The sequence below is a fragment of the Cupressus sempervirens genome, chromosome 10, assembly GCF_028749045.1.
Source record: "Cupressus sempervirens isolate cs-2001-9-10 chromosome 10, ASM2874904v1, whole genome shotgun sequence".
Lineage (NCBI taxonomy): Eukaryota > Viridiplantae > Streptophyta > Pinopsida > Cupressales > Cupressaceae > Cupressus > Cupressus sempervirens.
Genome location: NC_143127.1, coordinates 234181314 through 234208584, shown reverse-complemented (window position 1 = coordinate 234208584; position 27271 = coordinate 234181314). Strand labels below are relative to the sequence as shown.

At 33.4% G+C, this 27271-nt stretch overlaps 1 protein-coding gene across 2 annotated transcripts in view; it reads left to right on the top strand.

Moving 5' to 3' along the window:
- The window catches only part of RUS5 (root UVB sensitive protein (Protein of unknown function, DUF647)), a 165636-nt gene that overhangs the window by 83423 nt on the left and 54942 nt on the right, over window positions 1–27271 (top strand). For both annotated transcript variants that reach the window (XM_089803951.1, XM_089803952.1), the window contains exons 4-5: window positions 9698–9798; window positions 12055–12128. In XM_089803951.1, coding sequence (XP_089660077.1) covers window positions 9698–9798; window positions 12055–12128 — 175 coding nt within the window. The remainder of the gene's footprint in view (window positions 1–9697; window positions 9799–12054; window positions 12129–27271) is intronic.

The window sequence follows — 27271 nt, the reverse complement described above, 5'->3', positions numbered from 1 at the left end:
TGAGTATACCTTAGAAGTTTGCACTAAGTGGGTGGAGTTTCTAAGAAGATTGCATCTAGTTTAGTCCAAGTTTGTCCATACTTCATATATAGTTAGAAGTACCAATAGAAAACTTAAAGTTCAAGTTGAGAGTTCAAAAGTTGGAAAATAAAGAATACATATCATTGCACATTGTGAAGCTAAATCTTTTGAAACTCAATTGACAAGTTGTGAGGAACACCATAAGTCCCCTTAGTGATCCCAACAAATCATATTATTTTATTGAGTGTGTATCTACAAATTTGAGGAACCTTGAAGTCATTTCACGATCTCTCTTTGCAAGCTTAGCATAAGAAATGACCTTATTCTTGAGAGGATTGAGTATTTAGTGTTTCACTTCAAAACATTGAGTGTTTGATTTTTCATGTTTTTGGGTGGATATTTTGCAACCGACAATTTTGTGAAAATCCAGTCGCAAAATAGGTAGACCAGCCATAGTGTATGAGACCAAGTCTCTCCTACATTAAAGGGAAGACTCCCCCTTCTCACCGTTTCTTGGATCAACTCAAGGTAAGCAAGAAGTTGAGAGATTTTGTAAAAGGTGTTACCAATACTCTTTCCTCTTTTCTTTTAGGAAAGAATCCACTTACTCGTGGAGCTAGTAATGGACAAGTCAAATTCTCTAAACTACACTTCTATCTAATAGTTGGAAAAAAAATTTGTTGGTAAATAGATTTGTTACAGTAGAATTTACCCAACGGAGTGTGTGACAAACCGTTCACAACAGTTGGAGAGGCCCTTGGTATGCGGCCTTCCTCTGTGTTTAGAGGGGCAGCTCCCTCGTATGATATAATTTTCAAGTTTTTCAAATAAAAGATGAAATCAAACTTTTAAAGATGAGAAAGCTCATGATGACGAATGCACCACACTACTTCAAAGCTTTCCCGAACTACTAACTTAAAAACCGCTAATAACAACGATCAAGATCTATGCTTGAAAACTATTACTAGCACAATGCTGATTCACAGATTCATAAACATCTACACCGAACCGTGAGAATGCTCACTACAAAGAGAATTAACATTTCTAACAATTTAAATTTAGAAGAAGGGAACTCAAACTGCACGTTCCTTTATTTTCTTGCACCAAGAACCTAAGAGGAATTTCTTATTATAAGGACAAAATTTGTACATACTTTCCAAATATCATCTCCTAATCAAAATTTTAGCCTAGTGCTCCCTTTCTCCAAAGCCCAAAAGTCCCTTTACAAAGCCCAAAAGAGCCTTTATATATACACCGAGGTTAATAACTACCCTTCTGTGGTTAATAACCACTTCCAAAATACGTGATTTTGGAGAGGTTAATTAACCTTAGGAAAATTAACCTATACAAGGAAGCCTTTCAAAAGTAAAACTTTTAGCTAGAATTCCTAAAAATGTATACATATCCAATCATTGATTTCTAGCTACTAACTCTATCTATCCGGACACAATTGATCTATCCCGGAAAGCCCTGTAAGCATCTAGGATGATCATCGTTGATTCATAGTTAGGAATGAACACATTTTCCATCCTGAGTTTGGCTGTGAAGTATCTATCTTGAATCTTTTTTTGACTCTTGTCGATAGGCTGAAATGTTACAATCCCCCAGAGTAACTGCAACTAGGCTAAGCTTCATCATAGTTTCAGCATCTGATACATGATTCTCTATTTCTGAATGAATTTGGATATTGAAAGGATCAAGAAGAAATTGGCAATCAATATGTTGAAGATCACTTACTGCTACCGCACTTGCAAAAAAAAGAAACCACTAGAGGAGCCGTTATTGCTTCACTTTTCAGCATCAATCCTGATGGATTTATGGTGGCTGTAGGATTGCTTGTCTGATTTATGTATGCTTTTATTTTCTTTCCAACAACAAAACTCACACTAATAAAGGGCAGACCATAATCACCATTATTTCTTGGGAACCCCATAGCATCTTGGTGGCGATGATAAGTGCAACTGGGCTAGTTTCGTTCCCATTCTGAACTACCTTGTTTAAAGTGTCCCTTATGTTATAAATGAAAGGATTATCATATCCAGCATCAGATAACACAATTTTACCATTTGCCATGCTAAGATGGCCAGGTTCAAATAAATATACAAGAGGCAATGGTCAAGTTGCTTGGGTTGCCCGAGAAAGGGATGATCCTATGTAGACCTGATGATTGCTATATTTGAGAGCACTAGGGAACTTTCTATCGATACCGTTGGCTCCAACTGTCATCACCCATGGTCCCATGTTTTGTATGGAAGAGGGAATGGGTTCATAGTTGCCTGCTGAAGAAGAGAAAAACACCCCCTTGGCCATTGCTCTGAAGGCACCGATGGCTATGAAATTATTATAAAAAGGCTTTTCCCCTCCACTAATTGACATAGAAATAACATCCATGCTGTCTGCAACAACCATTTCTATGATAGCAAGAGTATCACAGTCAACGACGTTGCCATTCCATACCATCTTGTAAATGGTCAATCTCGCATGAGGAGCCATCGTCTATAGAACCACGTTTTGTATACATGCTGATAAGACCACTTTCAATGAAGTTATCCGACTATATACCAAGCTTAATCATGTAATTGTGCAACTGTTTCCCTAACTATAGAGCAGCTAAGCTTCCACGTGCACTTAGAATAGTGGTGAACGTTGTTGGATCTGGCTTGATACCTACCAGCCACATTGGGAAAAGCATTGAAGGGCTTCCTCACTCATTTGATTTAGCGCATATCCTGCAATCATTGCAGTCCATGAGACTACATTTCGCTTTTGCATTTCCTCAAACAGTAGGCATGCATCCTCTATTCTCCCATTTTGAACATACCTTGAAACCATGGCAGTCTAGGAAACAATATCTCGCACAAGCATCTTATCAAAGAGGTCTTTTGCATCCAACATCTGCCTATTCTGTTCAAACCCAGGGTGCAGGTGCTTTGAAAATGTAAAATTTGAACTTGATCGTGCACATCTTGTTGATTCCTTAACCTTCTAAAAAGGTTAATTTTTCGAACACATCTTAACCATTTTTGTTTTTGCCCCCATTTTTTTTGTTTCAAACCATCTGATTTGGAATTTCAAAACAGGTTAATAACTGTTTCAACGAGCTTAAGGAATATGCATTTTTGGAGGGGTTAATTAACCTACTCCAAAATGCGCTATCATTAACCTGTTTGAGAGGTTAAGAAAAACGTGTTTTTGCAAGTTATCATTAACCTTTTGAGAGGTTAAGAAAAACGTGTTTTTGGACGTTATCATTAACCTTTTGAGAGGTTAAGAAAAACTTGTTTTTGGACGTTATCATTAACCTTTTGAGAGGTTAATGGTTAATGATAGACTTGAAAACACGTATTTTGGGTCTCTCCATTAACCTGTAATAACTTGAGGCTCAGAAGTCTGATTTTAAAAATTTCAAATGCTGTGTAGAGCTAGGAACGATCCGGAGACATGAAGATTTAGAAACTCACAAAAACTCAGAGATAAAATGGCCAATTTAAAGCTTAAAACCAGGCAAGTTTCAAAAATTAACCGAAGCTTATAAAATTGAAACAATTTTATAACCGGGCAACACGATGATACTGATAAACCAACACCAACTCAAAGGCTGATTGAAAGTTTACCGGTTTGGCTCTATCTGTTTGTCTAATTTATAAGAAAAATCACTACCATTGGGGCTCAAAGACTTTCAGAAGTAGATGATTTCTATTCTGTAACTTATTTTAAGTCTTAATCTATTCTATAAGAAAAACCTCTACCATTGGGGGGCAAAGACTTCCAGAAGTGGGGGAATTCTAACTATTTTTATGAATTTGAGATGGCAATACAAGTTATAGCCAAGGCTTCTAGTCTATGTATCACCACAATCGTTCTCAGTGAAAGCTTTGGCTCCAATTGCTTCTTAACTGACTATGTCCTATTTATGAGCACACAATCAATAAGAACATGAATCAAAGACAATATGCACAAATCATAGTCAAAGCTTCTAATTTTCTCTATCACAATTGCTTCCAGTCAAAGTTCGAATCCAATTGCTTCTTTTAATCACTTTTCTCCCAAATTGGTACTACAAAATCAAGTTATGCTTGCACAAGTTTGGTAGAGTTTTCTTGCATATAGCAAAAGATCATTTTTACAATGAAGGGGGAGGGGCTTCTTATATAGGAAAAAAAGTGAGAAAAAGGAGGAGAATAAGTGGGAGCAACTCAACCAACTTTCGCCCAGTCTAACTAAGTGAGAAGAATTATTGGATTACATATATGAAGGAGATGTAAATAGAATTACATGTAATTACATCTCATGCAATTCATCCTCTCCTACTACAAACATGGAAAACACTTGAAGCAAATATTGAGGCTGTTGATTCTGAATGAATCAATCCTGTAGATTGTTGGCAAAGGCATTGTACTTGATGATGCAATCTCGGATGATTATAGGATAAGGAGTTCATGTATTTCATGCCACTGTATTTGCCTTGGTAATCATGGTGTTGCATCTTTTGATAGCCTCTGACTCTCTTTGATGAATTGCTTATCTTCATTTGTAAACTTGATGTGATCAAGCTTTTTCTCGTTCGAGCTATCATGAATTTTCCTTTGTAGATTGACACATTTTGGAGTCTTTGACATATTGAAAACCTTCTTGATAGTGTTTGGATGTAAACTCGAAACAATATTCCATCAACACCTTTAATTTTTTTTTTGAAGCAAAGTGCTTGGCACATTTTCACATTAACTCGGGTTCTTGGGTAACCATTGGGAAAATGGAGAGCAAATGAATTAGTAATTCTTAAGGATCAAAGCATATCTTTTCGACCTAATATCTCTGTTCTTTGAAGTTCTGACATATCATAAAAAGTGTGTTGCAACATAAAGATGAAAACATCTTCCAACGAGATTGGATACATGAAAACTTTGGGATTTGAGTTACAATGACAAATCCATGAGGGATGACTGTTCGAAGTATGGATTAGACACTTATGGAACACATATTATGGCTGGAAATCAATCGGAAAGCATATATATTTGGGTTATAAGGGCCAAAATTGGACTCTCAAGGGTAGATTGCATGTAGGCAAAGACAGGGTTTTGTGGGTATGGCCAAGAATGCAAGTTGGTATGCATATGGATGTGTGCAAATGGCAACTTTGGTGCTTGAAAGAGTGACATTTTATCAAAATCGGGTTCTTGAAATGTAATTACATATAAAATGATTCACATGTAATTATTACTTGATGTAAACATGCAATTAGGTTCGAAGGATGTAATTGCATGTAATTGTGTTTGAAGGATGGAATTAAATTTAAATGCGGGTGGAGAGTGGATTTACATGTAATTGCTCTTGGAATGTAATTGCATATATTGGGAAATGAACGTAATATGCTTTGACATGTGTTCATGAAATATAGAAAGATGTGATGCATTTGTGTGGAAAGGTGGAAAGTGAAAAGGTGTGGTATGCTCTTGCATTGTTGGGAAATATCCTTAACCTTTCCGAAAAAAGGAAATAAAAATAGTGAGCAAACAAGAAGCAAAAATATGCTCAAAGAAAAAAACATACCTTTGGTTATTGACTTAGATATGACAACTATCAAGTTTCTCTCCAATATGCAATTTTGAAATTGGAATTTGGGGAAATTCCAAGCATTTGAAAATAGAAGCTTTCATCTTATTTAAAGGAAATCTGCAAAATACATGGCATTTCTTTGAACAAGTGTACAATGATAAGCCAAAATATGCAACAAAATAGCAAAGGTTTGGAAACTTCTACTTGGAGCTCAAAGAGCTCAAAGTGGAAGATTGAGAGGTTGGAATGAATGTCTTTCCTACAATTTCGAATTTTCCAAACAACTCTTTGACCTTTTCAAAACTTGCAAATGCAAAACGATATGCTCAAACACTTGGTCTTTTTGCATGTAATGGGCAAAATACAAGTCACAATTCCTCCAAATTGCAAAACATTTTTGCATAAAATGTGTTCATGAGGCATTTTAAATTAAAAAAGTGCCTTTTTTTGCTCATACGTGGGTTATTTTTTTGTGCAGAAATAGGGTAAAAACGTGGTTTCCCAATATCAAAATAAGACTCCAAAAGCAAAAACGTGCCCTTGCTGTTGTACTATTTGAACTGGAAATGCAGATTTTTGGTCAGTTTTAACAAAAACATGGTCATGAAATGCATTTACATGGGCCATTTTTTACTTAAAAATGCAAAAACGTGAATCCCACATCCATATTCCCATTAAAATGCAAAAACGTGGCCCTTCTAATGCAAAATCATGGATAAAAATCCAATTTTAAGGCATTTTTAGCAAAAACGTGGCCAAAAAATTTAGGTGTTTGAAACATTTTTGACTTAGGAATGCAAAAATGTCTTCCTCAAATGCATTTGCATGTGTTGGAATGCAAAATCGAGGTAGATGGATGCACTTACATGTTTAAAATCTATTCATATAATGGATGGAAGTGCAAATCATACTCTCCATGGGCAAACACATGTTTAAAAATGTATAAAAATGGCATTGGAGATGTAAATCGCACTCTCCCATCCTTATTACATGTTCTAAAATGCCAAATCGCACTCTATTGGAGACTTTGGATGTTTTAAAATACATGCCTTTTGGTCTTCTATGCAAATCACACTCTCCATGTGCTTTTGCATGTTTTAAAAACTCGCTTTTAGAGGTTGAGAGAACAAATCAGTCTCTAGGCCCTTTTGCATGTTTTAAGATATGCAATATGTAATATGCATAAAGCAATTTTGGCCTTGGAAAGAAAAATTGCATTCTCCCAATGTATTTACATGTGACACTTAACATGTAAAAGACCAAGTCTATGCAAATCGCATTCTTGGAGATCTTTTACATGTTTTAAGTGTTTAAAAGTGCCTTTCTAGTGCAAATCACACTCTTGGAGGTTATTTACATGTAAATATGTAAATGGGTTGAAAGTTGCATTTGCACAACTTAAGTGATCAATTAAGCACATGTTTAATCGATTTTTGAGGAAATATCACTTAATTGGGTCAAAATAACATTTACACTATGTAATTAATAAATCATATGCAAATACTATTTCAAAAAGTAATATTTAACTTAGATGTTTTAAATAAAACATGAAGTAACTCAAAAATAAATCAAACTTTAATAAAGTCACTTAAGTGAAAGTTTTGAAAAACAACTCAACATGAAAATATAACATAAAGTGCTTTATAGTCACTTAAGTGATAAAGTAACTTAAAAACATAACATAAAGTGAATTTATGTTATATTTTTCAAAAAGTGAATGTCAATGTTAAAATACATCATATTTTAAATTATGCAATTGCATCTAGAGAGTCCACCTTTTGGACACTTAAATAGTCATATCTTTTGATTGCCAAGTCCGATTAAGCCCTAAGATAAACCAAATCAAAGGGGAAATTGAAAGAAAGGGATTGAACAAAATTAAAAGACCAAAAGAAAACAAACACACTCAAACACGTGAAAAAGGACATTGAAGGCTTCAAAAATCAAGCATAGGCTTAATAATATGAAAAACAAAAAGGACTTGACAAAAGCCTTCAATAAAAGGATTCATTATACAAATTTGGGTCGATTGATTGATCAATGTTAGCCAATTAAATTATGAACCATCTCAAAGAAATGCGAAACTAAGTTGAAAAAGTTTCGTACTGTTACCTAGATCTTGTGGGACAAAATGCAGGACAACACATGTTGTAGTGGAACAAAAATCACATCAATAGGGCCCAAGTTTGAATTATGCGAACAGGTCTACAAGTTAAAAACTATGTAATGTCCCCATTTTAGCAGTTGACCAAGTGTGTGTGCGTTAGCCTTGTTCTACATGGTCCCGAGGGCTAATGAAGGGTTTAATGGGATCTTGGAGTGTTTTGGCCTAGTCATTTCCAGTTTGGGCCAAAACGAAGTTGATTTACTCAGTTTCAGGAATACTTACTATTTTTAGTAAGTCGACAAGACACAATGCAGGTCAATTTTGGTGATTGGATTTGATACTCCTCGGTGAGAGCTTTCTGATGAGCTATCACTCGCATTATTCGGAGTCCGATTGCTAATACATTTTAATGCCTGAAATTTTATTAAAGTAACGTCTAATTTAATTGTAAAATATTAAAGTGTTACTTTAATATTTATTTTATGGGGATGTGTACCCAAGGGAGACATAAAGGGTATTTTAATATATGTTTTATATATTACACATCTTTTATCCCACATTGCCCATATGAGTTGAGCGGACCCTTGGAAATAGAATAAAAAGGAAGCATTTGTGGCTTCATTAGCAGGTTGAATATGAGAAGAAATTGGTGTGTGAATTGCAGCTCCGTTCTTGGCATTTGAGGACGTCTATCCTCTCTTGTAACATTCTAGACGTCATTCCCTTGGGGTTTGGCCTTTGGAATTCTTTGTTATCGGCTTCATTATCAGGCGGTTTAGTTGCATTTCCAGCTACAGGCAGATTTGGTATTTTGCTCATATCTTCTTCACTACTTGTCCGATGCTTATGCCACTTTGAGGGAATGATATTACGAAGGTAGTGGACTGATTGAAGGACAAAGCACTGTAGCAGCAAGTTTGAAAGCATGGGCTGGAGTATTATGTCAATAATGCTGAAGTAATCAGTGAGTTGATAAATCTGTGATGTATTTGGTTTTATGAATTCTGAAAATAACATTTTATTGGCAGCAGTTCATTTCCACTTTGCATATTATTGTAGTTTTTTTCTTGTTTATGTTGTATGATACCAATTCCATGCACAAAACACAACAAACAAATAAACGTTGATTTCCGGAGTTATAAGGGGTTTAAAACATTAAATGGAGAAATAAGAGGTTGCATGCAAACTGTTTGACATAATTCCTTTCAGCAATTTGGTTTAGTTTTTTGAGACATTCAGGGGTGCCCATTACAAACTAATAGGATGGGCCTAAGGAACAGGGACAAAATATTAAATAATTTCTTAGTTAAATAAAGGGAGATGACAATATAGTTAATTGAACATATGAAACTCTTAAAATATTATGTTTATATTGATTGGTCTTAGTACATTCATCAAATGATCAGATAACTACAGATTCATATTGATGATGAGAAATGCCATATTGAGATGGTTATCATCTAGGAATGATGTACATATATAGAAGTCTAGGAGGAAGGGGTGCAACAATTGGCAGTCAACCCCATTGGGGTCACCTGTCTATACTAAAATCAACTAGATCCCCTATATGTTTATCACAATTAATCAAATAACATTCATTTTGTTGATTCAGTTCTTTCCTCAGATGCATTGCAAGTCTGTAAACTATGAAATCTCCACTTATTGGAACTCTGCTTAATTTTAAAAAGTGATTGCCATCGGTGGTGGCAAAAGGACGAATACATTATTGGTTTGCACAAATATATAACAATAGATTAACTTAATTTGTCTTCTCAGAAATTAGATAATGATTATTTTCTTCCTTTGTCCTATACTAGGTAGTTCACAAATGCAATCTTTTATTCCAACTTTTTATTATCGTGTATTTTTCCTTTGTGTATGCAGTATCATACAACTCCTGATTTTCTTGTTATTGATACGAAATGTCTACCTTTTTTCTGACGTTTCAAGGTTTGTGGGGTAACCGCAACAGTCATTTTGTATACTTACAACACAACATTTGGATGATTTTAGGGTCAGTTTCTGACGACTATCTGGAATACATGCTTTGGCAGTTCCCAACAAATGTAACTGCTTGGATATGCAAAACACTAGTCACTTCTAGTCTCTTGAAGGTATGTTACATCCATAGTTGTCTCTCTGTGCCTGGTTTTATCTTTTGGATTCAGGTTATAATGTTTTCTTTCTGTGCACTTCAATGACTTGATTATGGATACAATAATGGCAAAAAGTATGAAGATATGGTGCAATTAAAAAGAATATATGTGCAAAAGTGAAGAGAGGAATTTGGAGTATATTCAATGAGGATGGAAAAAGATTTAAATAGCAATGCCACTTTGGGCAACCTCCTAGTTCAATGTCTGAAAGATAATTTACAATGGAACATGGCTTGGGTTGAACTATGGACAACTAAGGGGTTTGGACTTCATTGATTACACTTATGTGAATGCTCAGCAATTCATGGATGAAGGGTTACACTGGACACAAAGTTGATAAGTTTGAAAATATCTGGAACATAAGACCCCTCAAAACCTTTATATTTGAGATCACACCTTCCTTGTATAGTTTTCTGGGACTTTTAAATCTACAATGGTTGTGACTGAGGACTATGTTATTACATTATTTGGTTTGTTAGTATGAACATTAGAATATCATGTGTAGGATAATACCATATTGTAATTGGTTGTGTGAGTGTTTGTAGCATCTATGTAAATAAGTGGTTATAAGAGTTCTTCTATGATATAGGATATGCAAGTCCCATAAATTTGTAATGTCTTATTTAGTAAGAGATAAAAGTATTGTATCTTTTTTGGCAAATCAATATTATACAAGAGCTAGTGATGTAAGTTCTGCTTGGTGTAGGTACTCAGGTGTAGAAATTGTGCTAACATAGGAACTAGAATGGTGGAGGGTGTTTCAGAACAAGCCTGAACCTAACAAGCAACAATTGTTGTGTGGGCTTCTCTGTCTTTTGAACCACTCACTTATGCATGTAAATCACCTGCTTAAACCTTCAAAATATCAGCTTCATAAACATAAATAAATCTGGCTCAACTATTTTGCACCTCTACATGAACATAAGAACGGGCTTGACCATCAAGGTACAAAAAACAAACTATTTTGGCATGGATGATTGTTTTCTAACCCCATGTCTGCATGCGGCTGCTTAAGTGTATTTTTTACTTCAATTTAAGAAGCTGGTGTGTTTCCAAGCAAACTTAAAATTGTACGTAAAGGATAATTTAAAATACTTCCTATTTTAGTGAAATGACTAGTGTTAAGGAATTAAAAATAGGCTTTCAGAAAGGGCAGCCTAGAAATAAGCTGCAACTGCATGTTAAGAAATATGCCAGGCAGCTTCATAAATTTCTTTACCTCTTCTTCATTTGTCTCCAATTTTTACCTCCAAATTTTACCTACAAAGTTTTTGTTAATACTATTGATTCATACATGGAAATAAGCACCAACCACATATTTTAAAGATATTTCTTAAAATTAGGCAACAAAATAAAATAATTATATGGCAACCAGCTCAACAAATTTCTCCTAAAATATTTGAGTTGCAGTTGAGCATAAATAAGCTAAGCAGGCACATGGCGACCTGCCTTAAGGGTTGGAACTAGCCACAAGGTAGACAATTGGGGTCTTTTATTCATAGAAAAACATTTGTCTGCTTGGATGTACATTGGATCTGGGTGGAATCGAGATATTGAATAATGTGTTTTACTTCGTAGAAGGATATTTATTAAAATTTAAGGGCAGTAGTCACTTGCTACTAGTTTGAACTCCATTGTCGTCTTTGAGCTATTTTTGCCAAGGAACATTAAGAGAAGTTGTATTTTGTAAAGTTGTAATGAATACAACAGAGCAGCCTCTAGTTGTCCAAAATTGTGACATTATGGAATGCAAGTGGCTACAGTATAGTCTTCTGTGAATAATTATAGGACATCAAAAAATAAAGTACGATGAAGATGTACAGGAATCATGTCATACTATTAGTCAATGAATAGATGCCAAGTTGTTTTTTAATTGATTGAATTTCTAATTATAGTTTGTAACTATTTTAGAAATTAAAGTAAAATTTTAATGGTTTGATAGTGTATCTTGTGTAATGTCCCTCATTGGGATTCACAGAGATTATGCAACTTTTTGTCTTTAATGATACAGAGAACATCTAACAGCCCTAATATTTCATATGCTTAGATTCTGATATTGGGCTTTTCAATGCTTTGAAAGGATTCTACAAACTTAGGCATTATTTAAGGTTCTTTAGTAGTCCTTGAATATATTAAGTTCTTATTTTAATGATGGAAAAAATGGCTCGCCTCATCATCATCTAACACTATTGCACTTGCCTTTGATTTCTGTAGGCCGTAGGAATAGGTTCATGGACAGGATCAACAACGGCTGCATCTACAGCTGCTGCATTATCAGCTGCTATTAAGTAAGCTTAGTTATGTTTATTTTGAAAATTTAAGATTATAATTGCCTTTCTTTGAGACTTTAACTTTTTTATTTTCATGTTACATGAATTCTTCTGGCAACTAACTAGTTTTGAGGGAATATTGAGAATTCTGTATTGCTTGAGCTCAACTTTATGGACATGACAGGTCGACAGCTTTAACATAACATTGAATCCCGATGTTTAGTGTTATTAATCACTTGCTGTTAAATCAGTAGACCACAAGGGCTTGGACCACTTGCTGGACTTTCTAGACATTTCTGGGCTGGAATGATGCTGCTGTCTTCTGCCCCATTTTTCTGCAAGTTTTGGAGATAACCCCTAAAAATGGAAAATTTCCCCCTTTAAATGTTTTTGAGGATGTCAACTTAGAGATATACCCTATGGATCACACTTAGAAAAACCTGGAAGATGTGAGTATAACAGATTAACAAAGCCGTAATTTGCATTGGAAATATATGAAATGGGTACAGCAGAGTGACAATTTTCTTAAGGATTGAAATATCTTGGATCTCAGGGCACTGATCTGGTTTTCTTTGGAGTCACTAGTGCAAAGTTAGTATCTTTAAAGCTTAACCCTGTAAATCTAGTTAAGAGAACATAAATAAATTATTGAGGATGGCTATCAGCCACATCTGCATGAGATCCCAAAACTTGCATGATTTAGTGTTATTTATCAGTGGTTATCCAAAGTTCTCAAGCACAATTTTACAGAATTGCTTTTTCTGATCACTAATGGTTGTCGTATTCAAAGTTTCAAACATTGCATTTTGGTTAATGTTGTTTGGCAGTTAGTGTAATTAATGTTTGCTAGTGTTATTGGGCAAATTAGTGCAATAATGCTTGTTAGTGTTGTTGAAGGCTAGGTAAATGGGTGATGGTTGCCGACAGCTGGCACTTGCACCCCCTCAAAGCCTCTATATATGTTCATGTATTTGTCTCCGAGTGAGGTTGATGTTGTCGTCATGATGAAATAGAAGCATTGCTGGTGCCATTCTAATACATTGTAAGCATTGATGAGATTTGTGGAAATGCATATGTGAGTTCTCTATATTTTATCTGTTATGTTACATTTACGTTGCATTCTTGTATGTGTTAAACTTTACACTATGGGGCAGACATTTGGTGTCATTGCCTATACGAATCTGGGCATGACAGTATGCAGTTACGTGGCAAGAGTAAAATAAAGGGCCAAGTAGTTGTCCTCAATTTTGTGTGATATCCCCATCAAAATAAGATCCATATAATTAAAATAAATAAAAAATAAATAAAATAATAATAATATAATGTTTTTTTGATTGTTAAAAGGCTTAGAGCCCCCTATATATTATATATCAAAATAAATTAACAATAATATAATATTAATAATGGTATAGTTATAATTTATTGTCATATTATAATGTTGCATAATATATTAATACTAAATATAATTTTTAGATTAATCTAAATATATGAAGTAAATACATTATGCATTATATGTAATAATATTTTATTAATATTATAATAAGAAATATAATTATGTAAATATGTTATCAATATAATTATATTGTCAATATAATATACTTATTATAATATGTGAAAAGAGATGTTTCAGAATGTATATATATATATATATATAGAAGAAAATATATGCATTTAGTCTGTAATTGGATAAATAAAAATAAATTAATGAAGGTTCCAATAGGGGACATTACAATTGGTATCGGAGCATCAAACCTTCCATCATGTTGGGCATAGTCAGAAGTTTCTTCAGACCGTAAAACTATAAGGTGTTGGTTTGGTTCAAAAATAATATTGAAACCTTTGACATTGAAGTTTTTTTTTCAGGTAACTAGGAATTTACCAGAAGTTTTGATAGAAGGAATGAATAGTTGGAAAGGATTTGTTAAGAAAATATTTGAGAGTGCCCATACATTTTGAAAGGATTAGTTAAATTGTCGACGCGTGTTATATTATATATTATCGGGCTATGAAAACAGATTTCGGAGTGCTAACATAATATTACAAGAAAACACAGTTGCTCCTCTCTCTCTCTATATATATTATATGGTGAAATAGAGGAGTGAGTAAATGTGTTTTATTGTAATATTATGTTAGCCTTTGGGACCATTGGGAATAATATTTGAGCATTTTAAAGGTTTCCACTATATTTGGCATGAACATAGCAAAGGCTTTATCTCATGTTGAATTAATGTTTGCAGATGTGTGAATAAACCATGAAATGTATTATCGACCAAGGATTAAGGGTATATATTGAAAACATTTCATACGGCTGATGCATTCAAGAATTATATTGTGGTGAACATTTAAAATTAAATATATTGGATGAGATTATTACTGGTAGGATATGTTTTAAAATAACATATAGTGGGGACTTTGAGTTATTAATTATGTGAGATGAAACCTTAAATTAAACATTAGTAGAGTACTTGTATTTTCCGTAAATATTAAGAGAGGAAGACATTGCCACAACTCAAGTCGCTGTGGCCTAAGGCGAGGGTTTTCCATAGTTTATCCATGCTTGAACAGAAATGATTAAGGTTATGTAGAGTCAGCGTGAGTTATTGGCATTCTTCTTAAGGACAATCAACAAATTTTCGATTGTGGATTATTATTTTAAATGTAGACGAGTTTAATTAAACCCTAGCTTTAGTCAGACGAGTATCAACTGTCGACCAAAAATGTTTCATTCCCACTAAAGTTTTTGGAAAGTATTTGTTAATTGCAAGCATTGTTTTTAGCCAATGTTACACTTTACGATAGGCAATAAATAATTAGCCGATAAGCTATTATACAGCAACATCTGATCTGAAAATGTAATGTCTCACCTATAAAATGAGTGCTGCTAGCCAAAAGGCTACCTGAAAGTAGGGAAAACACAACATTAAGGTATTAAATGAGGAGCCACATGATTTTGTTTTTGTTTTCGATAGTTATCATACTTAATGAGCATTGGCCGCCAGCTATAAAGCCGCTTCATAGCAATTTGATGTGTTGGAAGAGATGTTTGCATCCAAGTAAGCGGTGGCAAATTTTAGTAGTATTTGATTGCTTGCAATTTTTAAAAGTATCTATTAGTACATTGGGAGAACCGAGGAGGCATCTCTTTGTCAAAAATCATGACCTGAAAAGTTCTAAATTTATTAGGGAAAATGTCACGAGCAAATGTCAAAGATTTAATGTGAAAAATGTGAAGCACAAAAGTTATAGAGAAAAACCTAAATAGCCATCTATGGTTTTTAGGTTTTTGAAGTATCCTCGTTTAAAGGAGTGAAATATTTTATAGAATCTAAAGAGGCATCTATGATTTTTCAAGTATCCTCATTTTTTTAAGCTGAAGGAAAGATTTTAATAATGAAGATTTTACGATTCGATGAGGTTTTGAATCTTTTCTAAAACTTTTTATAGCCATGAATGATTGCAATATTTCTAATATCTATAATCCATTTATGTCTATTTTACTAAAGGAAATATACATTTTCTAAAGCTTAATTTAGCATGTTTAAGTAAATATAAGCAATAACTTACATACATGCATACATACATGTGCGTGCGCGCGCACACACACAGACACACACACACACACACATATAAATATATATAAAAGTTCAATAATTATGTAGAAAATTAAATTAAAATTATTTTAGAAAAATAAATGTAAAGAAGATTAAGGTATTAAATTTTAATATTAATATAAATAAATTAGTTGGATATTATAATAAAATTTTGAATATTGTAATTAAAATGAACATAGCATTTTTTTTATTTTAGATCAAAAGTAGATTAATTAGTTAACTTTACAATTGGTTTATTCTTTAGTGCAAATATAAATCTCATTTGAAATGATTTCGGAATTTAATTATCAATTTGTCAATCTCCTTGTTATACATTTTCCAAACCTTAATTTAGCATGGCTAAGTAAATATAAGCAATAATGTATATATATTTACAAAAATAAGTTTAACAATTATGTAGAAAAAATAAATTAAAATTATTAAAATTATTTTGGAAAAATAAACGTAAAGAAGATTAAGGTATTAAGTTTTAATATTAATGTGAATAAATTAGTTGGATATTATAATACAATTTTGAATATTGTGATTAAAATGAATATACCATTTTTTATTTTAGATCAAAAGTAGAGTAATTAGTTAACTTCACAGTTTGTCTATTCTATTAGTGCAAATATAAATCTCATTTGAAATGATCTTGACTTTACATTATTGATTTGTCAATCTCCTTGTATTTATGATAACTACTAAACATTAGCAGTCATACAGATTTTCTTTAATGTTGTTGCAAAACTTAGATTGCTTTTAGTATTCAAAAATTAATAATTAAGTTATTAAAAATACCGTGTCCACTCGAACTTAACGGCTACTTTAGGGCTTAATTATAATTAAAGTCAATATTATATAAATTTGAGTTTATGGCTAGACTATAATATGATATAATAATAAGATTTTATGTTTTTAATGGTAAAATTTATCTTAATATGTTTTATTTTGTCCTTCATTAGATGTGACAATCGGATATTAAATACAAATATATTAAAATATTCCCTACTAAGTTAGTAAGGTCACAATATTAAATACAAATAATAATTAAAAATAGTAAAATTTTGAGACAAATTAATGAATTAATGAATTGAGTATTGTACTTTGATTAAATGACCTAAGTATTTTGTATTTAGACATTAGTAAATTTTTTTACATTCCTAAGATAGTAATGAAAAGATATTATAGATTTACGAAGATTAAGATTATTAAATATTTGAAAACATGGAGATTGTTATTTAGTTTAATGTTAAACATATGGGTATTTTATTCAATTTCTTTTGCCGGGAATTCAAATGCATAAAAGGGTGAAAATGAGACTAAGACTATATATGGCAAAGTAATAGTTGAAGAGGGCAATACAAAGTGGAACAAAAGAAGTAAAAGGAGAAGAAACCAGAGAACCAAAAAGAGGAGGGGAAGGAGAAAGCTTAGAAAAAAAAAGAAAAAAGAGGAGAAGAAGAAAGAGGAAAAGGAGAAGACATTGAAGGAGGAGGAGGCAAATGAGAAGAACAAAAAGGAGAAGGGGAAGAAGAAGTGGAAGAAGGTCAATTAGAAAACATAGAAAGAGAAGAAAAAGGAAAAGGAGAGCGGGGACGAGGAGACACAAAATAAGAAGCAAAAAGAGGAGCATGAAGGAGGAGGAGGAGGAGGAGGATGAGGCAAGGAGGAGTAGGAGAAAAGAATATGTGGAAAGAAAAGGAGAAGAAAAAGAAAGAAGAGGAGAATATGACAAAAAAAAGTGATAGGAAAGGAGTAGGAGGTGAAGGAGGAGACTAGGAAAGAGGATAAGGGGAAGATGAAGTGGAAGAAGTGGAAGAAGGGAAAAAATGAGAAGAAAAAGAAGCATAATGAAAAGAGTGAAAAGGGAGAAGAAGAAAGGGAGAGATTTAAGGAGAGGATGAAGAAGAAAACACAAAACAAGAAGCGGAAAAAAAGCAGGGAGAAGGAGAAGAAGAAGAATAATGAGGAGTTGAAGGAGGATGAGAGAAAGAGGAAGAGGATACATTAAACAAGATATATCTTGTGAAATTATCTCCTACTTATCACAATTTGACTAGCTATGGAAATTATCTCCTACTTATCAAGATATATCTTACCATGCGTGTAACCATTGCACCCCTTTCAGGTGCAAATGCTAGTTTTATATTGCATACAGAAAACCTGACTTGAAAATGTGTCATGAAGAGTAATATGTTCGCATCGGAAGACAATTCTATGTGAACTTTTGATTTGCGGTGATCCCATCTGTTTGAATAAAGATTATTGAGATTACATATTATATTAAATGGATGAATAGAAAAATTCATGTAGGCCCAATAAATTCCGAAGTTCGATTACTGAATATGGATAAAATTAAATGTTGTCTGAGCAGAACATTGGGAGATTGGTACATGTATTGATGGTTTGGATTATGTTGAAAATGTTGATAATGTTTATGACCATGTGAGGAGATTGTATTAATGTAGAAAGTATTTCTCTAACATCATTCTAGTAAAGTTTTTTTGTGATTTTTGAGCATGTTCGAATTGTATGCAAAGCATGGGGCCCATCATATGTTGAGCTCAAGAATTCCCGGACATTGAGCAATTGTTGTGCTAGTTATTCATCAAGTTACTATACAAAAAAGGAACATCAACAATGTTTCTCAGTGGAAGATTTGGGAATTGCCATAACCATCAATACACAAGAAAAGATATTTGCGAATAAGGAAGCCTGATTAAAGTATTTGATTTTGGGCCGACGTTTTCATGATTGGCACTTGATAATTATCGACAATTAGAAAGATAGCTGCAAAATCAAATCTGATTGTCTGTGGCATGCATATTTCCCTCAGTTCAAGAATAGTTTTGCAGACTTGACGATTGTAGACAAGTCATTTATAGGAGGATTACAGATTTAGTAAGAACCTGATATAAAGAGAAAATGGTAACTACTGTCAATGAGTAATTTTGGTGGGCCAGACTGAATTGATGGCAAAGTATTAACATCATGAGGTGTTACACTAAATTGTTAAGATCCTCGCAATGATATAATACTGGTAGTATTTAGCAGTTTTTGTTTCTATTGTATAGTTCAGTTACAAGACCATTTGAAGGAGTAATCCATTATTGGAAACTCACATTGACTATATAAAATGAACACAGTGATGATAATCGGGCCTCCTAGTTTGAGTAGATCAACATTCACTAGTTTTGATTGATGTGTTTGGAGGCAAAGTTTATCATAATACTAGATAGTGGAGCGAGCTATTTTTGAATAACAATGGAATCTGAAGCAGAATCTTACAAGGGAAGTGGCTTCATTAATTGTGAATATTGTCGAGCTGGTGGAAATTTTATCCTACATTGTAAATATATATCTTAGGGTAGAAGTAGTTTATGGCTTATTCACAAGTAGGGAATTCCATTAGTGTTAGTCTACTTAAGTGTGCATCAAAACAAAACATTTGCATTTGATATTTACCCAAATGGATACATAAATACATATACAACAAAATGGTAGATATGTTATTTACAAATTGGATTTAATGTTCACTATGGTTAGTACTCTTCATAACTACTATCATCTATGTTATGTCACTTGCACCATGCTCGTTATGATATTGAGCTAGAAAGTAAGAATTTAAATTCAGCACAAGCCTATTTAACCCAACCAACTAGTTATTCCGAGATGGGTAAGGATCAACATCCCTGTAAGATGCCTTGAGGACATGTCCAATATGGGAATAAGGGCTTGGATCCAGAGATATCATGAGGGAGGTTGTTGATGCTTGGCTATAAACACCCCACTGAATCTCAACATTCTTACTAATTCAGTATTATAATCAAAATAGCATGATCTATGCAAATTCACATAGAGTTTATTATTTACTTGTAAGGGTAGCCTCGAGATAGAACAAAGGTGTATTCAGGGAGACGCTAGTGTAAATCCAGCCAATCAGTTGTTCCGAGATGGGTAAGGTATTAGGAGAAGTAATAGGTAAAATACTTTCTTGTTATTAATAGAGATCAACAAATCAATATATACAAACATTTATTCTAGCTAACAGATAACTAGTAGCTAACTAAATATTAGAAAGATTCTAATATTTGCAGTAGATCACAATAGATAACCATTAAATGTAAATATAAACTATCTATTATCATAATACCCTACCTTAATGATTAATCTATCCACAACATCAAGTTGTCCTCTAAACTTGACAAACTTATCTAGACCAAGAGGCTTGGTGAGAATGTTTGATGTCTGATCCGTTGTAGGAACATAATGTAAGTCTATTGTCCCATCTTCAACTAGCTGCCGTATGCAGTGACAGTGAATTCCGTGCTAATTTGATAACGCCTTCGTTATCAACAAACAAAGTGGTCAGCCCTATTGGTGATATCTGCATATCCCCAAGCATCTGACAAAACCAAATAGCTTCACAACCTTCCTTAATCATCCCTCTATATTCAGCCTCTGTAGAGGAGGGGAGAACTGCCTGCTGCTTCTTACTGGTCCAAGTGACGACACTAGATCCCAAACTGAACACATATCTAGAAGTTGGACTGTTTATCGTCAACAAAACCTGCCCAATCGGAATCTGTGAACCCACCAAGTTTAGGATTAGAACTCCAAGAGTAAAGAAGTCCATAATCTGTAGTGCACCTCGCACTAATGGAGTCTTATTTTAAACATTAAGGACTCCATTTATATCCCTTTTGTTTACCCATCTTTGTATCATATTTCATCCTTTTATCATTAACATGCTGTCATTAGGATTAAAATCTGGAAGATCATTTTTCTAGGAGGAGATTTGATCTAGATGACGAGTTGGACATACTTTTCAGCTTGTCCATTATTCAGGTTTTCTAGAATTTAAACAGAGCACACAAAATAAATATCCTTGCAGATATATACATATGTGTGTATGTGTGATTTTGCAGAATAAAATAGCAGCAGTGACTGTATTTTCATTTCAAAATTTGTCAAGCTTAGACCTGCACATTCAATAAAAAGAACTTGCTACTAACAGATGTACTTAAGGTTAAACTGTCCATTATGCAATTTACTTCTTAAAATAAAGTCCCAGCTGTAGCAATTCACTCCCAGCCAAACTTCTGAAATTACAGTCACAAAGCACACGCAAGAGTAAACAAATAATCCACAGAAGCGTCAATGAATTACTTGTTCCTTGGTATTTTTTATGTATAACTGTCTGATGATAACTTAGAGTGCTGGTGACTATGGAAATGGACTATCTCGAAAGCAGCAACCAAAACATTCTGAGTTGACTACAGGATCACATTCTGCGATTTCCTGGTTTTATTAATATTAGAGATAAGTGGCTTAGGGATTAGAAACAATGATAGAAGAATGAACAGTAAGGACAGGTAAGTTGTGATATAATAGTGATCAAAGTTCTGAGGGCACAATGAAACGCAAAGAGGCTAAGGTGCAACAAACTTGCAGTGATGATGTATCCACTTTCATCATATAATGACAAGTGCATTGAAGTGTGAATAAAGAAAGCAACGATCAATGCACAGGTAAAACACAAATCACTGAAGGAAGCAATGAATGTCAACAACCAAATGTATATGTGCAAGTCATAATCACGAGCAAACTGACGGTGCCCTGGTGATACACGCATGGTGCCATAACATAATATTGTAACAGTAAACAAGAATATTATAAAGGAAATAAATTGATCACACTTGAGTATCTCAAACACATTCAAATTGGGGTAACAGAAGATGAACCCAACTAGCAGTCTGAAATAAGCCAGTCGACAAAGCAAACCAAGAACTAAGGTGAAGAATTGAAGAGCACCATGGGTGTCGAGCAAATAGTATGGGAAAATATGAATATCGTTTTGTGGAGTTCATGGCTTGTCCTGCGGGTTGCTTGAATGGTGGAGGATCCATGATATTGGGTTTCCAATAAAATGATGACCACCGCTATTCAGGAGCACTGATGTGATCAGGCGGATGACACAACAGTGGACAGAGCCGATTGAATCTGGGATCATGTTCTGCAGATTGAAGTCTGTAAGTGGGGTATTCCCTTTGCTAATAAGCCTGCATAGGAGAATGAACAGAGCAGCAACCATAACTGCAAAAATGATTAAATTCCTCATATTATTGACTATGGTTATTAGAAGTGAAGATGCGGTTATATTAAAAGAATATTATAAAAGATTTGTTCACATTTAAAGATCATGGTATACTTTATTTAAAAGGAGCCTGATAAACATGAATAAGAGGAGCTGACGGTGAAATTTTAATTATTATAACTCTAATCAAGACAAGCAAAGGTTTATTTAAAATAATAGAGTTCAAGAGTTACGATTTGAAAAGGATATAATGTTTCATTTCAAAAAATCACATCCTTAAGGAAAATAAGCATATCAATAGCAGAAATATATTCAATAGCTAAACAAGACATATTCAAAAAAAAGCATTCGAAGAGGAAACAATTTATTTTTAGTTGTAAGGAGGAATAAGGAGTGACAAGATGATTTTTAAATGTAAATTTATTTATTATATTTTAATGATAAATAAAAGCCTTTTTCTTTTTGATTATTTAAAAGGCATGGAGATTTAAATTGCAGTTGATTCGTCTTTTATAATCATCTTTAAATTCTGTAAATAATTTAAATGTTAGATAAGTGGACACAGTCATTTAGCATCTTAAATGTGATCATCATGTTAAAGTTGTAGCATCAATCAGATTGAATTGATCTAGAGTCAATCTCTAATGATTATTGGTTGAACATTATTGCATTTGATTAATCATAAAAATTATATATATATATATATATATAGAGAGAGAGAGAGAGAGAGAGAGAGAGAGAGAGAGAGAGAGAGAGAGAGAGAGAGAGAGATTGTTGTTAATTATGTCTATTGATTATTAACTCACCATAACCAATTCTGATTAACATAAAGACATGTCTCTTCTACTCCTATATATATGCATTTGATTCTGCACTTGGAACACATAAATTTAGGCAGTGCTTAGTACATTTGTAGAGATCTTTTCCTTCAACATGGTATCAAAGTAGATTGCAAATGTAGCAAAATAATTGAAGACATTGAAATCAGAATTATTACATGAACAGCGAAGATCTAAAGAAGACCTAGGCAATACCCAACATGCAATGACTGTAGCAGACAACCCGATAAACGTACAGAGGAACCACAAGGGCAAACACAAAATAAAAAATAAAAATCAGGAATTGATTAAGAAGAGCGAATGAATCAGGAATCAATTAAGAAGAGCAAATGAAATACGAAGACAAATGACGGACAAAATTTAAGAGTGAAATTTTTCCTCTGTCGTTGTGTATGCCACATTGATAGGAAGGACTCCCCATTAGATGAGAGTAGTATCAAGTGCAACTGACAAAGGCTAGTGATAGAATGTTATGTTATAAACATATAATGTATAGACTATTAGAGTCGCTAATTAATTATACAGGAAGTATAATGGAGAACAGACACAGATAAATACAAGCAATGAATAGGGACAAAATGGAGTGACGTGGATACATATCACACATCAATGAGGGCAATAGAATATAGATGTTTGAATGAAATTGAATAGGAAAATAAGTAGTCAAGAGATATTATAAGACCAGTACATGCGATACAATAAAAAATAATCCATCATACTACTTTTTGGCATGGAACCTTCATTCAGTGGGATTTTGAAACATGATCAGTGGTTATCATAGCTACACTGGCCTGGGGGACGTGGGGACAAGTTTCTAGTACAGGGGGACAAAGGGGCCTCAATTTGGGGACAACAGGGGGACAGTGGCGGGGGACAGGAGGGGGGAACGGGGGTATATAGTATATACTATACGTATGATACTTAAAATGCTAATTATGAAAAAAATTATAACAATATAAGGCATATATATGAAGTATAAATTCATCAAATCCACTATTGCTAGTTTTGTTTTACATTGCACTGAACATTGAACAATGAACTATGAAAGATATCTAAGTTCTAAGTTTTAACTTCTATCAAATAACTTAAATAATCAAAGATTGAAGATTCAAATTCAAAACTTAAGTCATAGATATCTATTATGATATATTATACTATCAATTCAGCAAAAGTATTAGTATCATTATCTCATCAATCATTCAATGGCATCATACGCTTAATTACATCAAATATCAACAACCATGATATGATCACAATGTTCAATGTTTCAAACTTCAAATACCCAAGTCTCAAATACAAATTACAAACTTAGAAAAATATGAAAACTTTTCTTATTGCTGCTGTTGCAAAAATTAGAAAACTATAAAATGAATAAAAATGAGAAAACATAGAGATTTAGTGGGATATCAACCTCTAAATGGGCCCCACATACCCTAGGGTAAGCAAACAATAAAAAACAAAAAAACAAAACCTTTAATTTTTTATTTAAAAAAAAAAAATTTTACGTGCCAAGTTGGGTTGGGGGACACCTCCCCGTCCCCAAGTTCCCAAATGGGAACGTCCCCCTCCTGATATTGAGTTGGTAACACCACTGGGGACAGGAGAACGCTGTCCCCTTGTTCTGGGTGTGTCCCTATCTTGGGTGTGGCAGTCAAAAACAACGGGGATGCATCCTCGTGTTACTATGGTGGTTATACATTAAATGGATAAGTATAGTTAGGAAAGAAATTATGGTGAAAAGCATTTGTTACAGCCTAAGTGTTTTCATGGGGATATTGTAGTAAGGAGATGTGTCTTTCCAATAGATGCAAGGTACATGCATACATACATACATACATACATACATACATACATACATACACACACACATATATATATATATATATATATATATGACACATCATCGAGAATAGAAATCACAGATAGGGAATAAATGACTGGATAGATTCGGAGATTTACAACTATGTGATCTAAAGAAATATGTCAATCTTAAATTGCAAAGGAGAGAGAACATTAATCAATAGAAAATATCCAACACTGCAAATATCCAACAAAGAACAAACATGAACATTGAATTAGAAAAGGAATAAAGAAAATATAAACAGGAAGATACAATCACCGATAAAACAATACAGGGATTAAGTAATATTTGAACAAAGGAAAATAGGAAGAGAGGGATTAAAAGATCAGATACTGCTAAGACAAACACAGTAAACACACAATCAGCTAGCATTGGATTCAATGTGTTGGAGAGATGTAGATATTTCAATCAACAACTCCTATTACTATAAGTTGATCCTTTGAAAAAGGATAGATTCAACCCCAATGATAGATATAATTTCAAATCTCTTTATACTACAATTATTGGTGGCAATAAAAGTAATGGAAGATATAGTCGAGAATTGTTACAACTATTAAGAAATATAGAAAGCCAATACCTTACATTAACAGAGTCAGAAGGAGGAAAGATTGCAGATAGCGAACACAGTTAGAAATCAGCACTCAACATATAAAGACAAAAGGTATATAGGTATCTTTGACTAGAAGTTGAAGTTTATTGAATACTTACCATATGACTATCCCATAAGTCAGAAAATACATTCTCTGTATAGTCTAGATGTAACCATATGAAAATGTATTGAATGTTAGGATTATCAAGTTAAACATTATAAGATATAAGAGGTTAATAGTTGTATTTGAGATAATAATTCCTCTTAGGGAATTCGAGAATATCACTAGTCATGTACCAAAGTGAGGATTACCGATAACTTTCATATCTATAGTAATAAACCAAACTTGCAAATATTGAGGTTGTTAACACAACTCCAATGGTAGAAAAAGTGGAGAAGGGAAATATTGAAGCCATTTAAAAAAAGATTATCATCCTTGGAAAAGATTGATTCTGCTCATAGCAAGGATAAATAATTACTATTATGGACTCTTGAAATAATGATTACTCCAATGACTAAGATTACTATAACTTGTAAATTTGTGCATTTCTAATGCTTAGCATTAATTCTAGTGACATGCAAAACAATGTTGTTTCTTATTATGGAGGAATGTAACATTTGACACAACCATTATGAAATTCCTAGCCATACACTTGTGAATCTTTGTCCCATGTTTTACTAGAAGGGATAAAGAACTTTGAATAAAACATCAACTTCTTCTGATGATCTGTCTTTGAAAGATTGAAAACTATATAAAATACAATGAGTGGGAATTTTACATTGAATGGGGAATAATAACGAATGTTTTATTCCCATTATTTAACAAATGCTTATATGGAGACAGTTTCTTATTTGCCCCTGAACATCATCATATAAAATAAAAAACTCTATAATAATGAAGTATGTGAAAATTTTACATTGTGGGGGTTGTGAGTAATTACCTTAACCAATGTTTCATTCCCCATTGGAGATATTTTCTAATTTGATGCATATGGATCTTCATTGGAGAAATTAGTATCAAGGATGTTGATGTATAGATAAGTATTTATTATTCTTATGTATTACATCTATCTATTCATTATAGTCTCTCTTATACGTATTTCTATATGTACTATACAAGCTATTTCCCTTGTATCTAAAGATGATCTTGTAGGAAAAGAAGAATGGTACATTAGGCATATTGTGTAGACTCAATCTCATGACAGTAGCTCCATAGAAGTTGTGATCTAGAACTCATTAGTCATCTGATGATCAAGCTTGATAAATCAACGTAGGAGCTTAGAAGATTAATACTCAGAGGGAGTCTGAAAAATACATGGGTGTGACTTCATGAATTTGATGGGCCTGCCTCTGTGTACATCATGAGGAAATAATGACTTATCACTAGAAAGTCAAAAGATTGATATTATATTCAAAGGGAGTTCAACAGACATCCTTGGGCAAAGATAGCTTCTAATGGAGTAACTAGAGGACTTGACTTCATGATTTTGATGGGCCTGCTCCTGTGTACATTATGAGGAAATAATGACTTATCACTAGAAAGTCAAAAGATTGATATTATATTCAAAGGGAGTTCAACAGACATCCTTGGGCAAAGATAGCTTCTAATGGAGTAACTAGAGGACTTGACTTCATGATTTTGATGGGCCTGCCCCTGTGTACATCATGAGGAAATAATGACTTATCACTAGAAAGTCAAAAGATTGATATTATATTCAAAGGGAGTTCAACAGACATCCTTGGGCAAAGATAGCTTCTAATGGAGTAACTAGAGGACTTGACTTCCTAGGATCATTGTTCAAAGGGAGAAATTTTGAGGTGTGATCCCTTGTTAATGATTTCTTCTCTATAAGGTAGAAGTTCGAAGTGAAATTCTTCGTAATGTAATCTCCTTTTGAGAGAGAAGTGTGAGGCAAAAACCTTTGTTCCACCCTCTGACTTGGTTCATGGTGGTTACTATTTTGCACATGTGGATTATGACATCAAAGGTGATGATCTTTTGTTGATATATATATATGTATATATAGAAGGTAGCTATTTAAAGGTGTGACGATCTTATTAATAGTTGGACTGTTATCATGAAAGACTACATTAAGTTGTTGTCCAAAGTGCCCGAAGTCATGATCATGAATGTATCATGATTAGACTACATTAAGTTGCTGTCTCGGAGTGTTAGGTATCA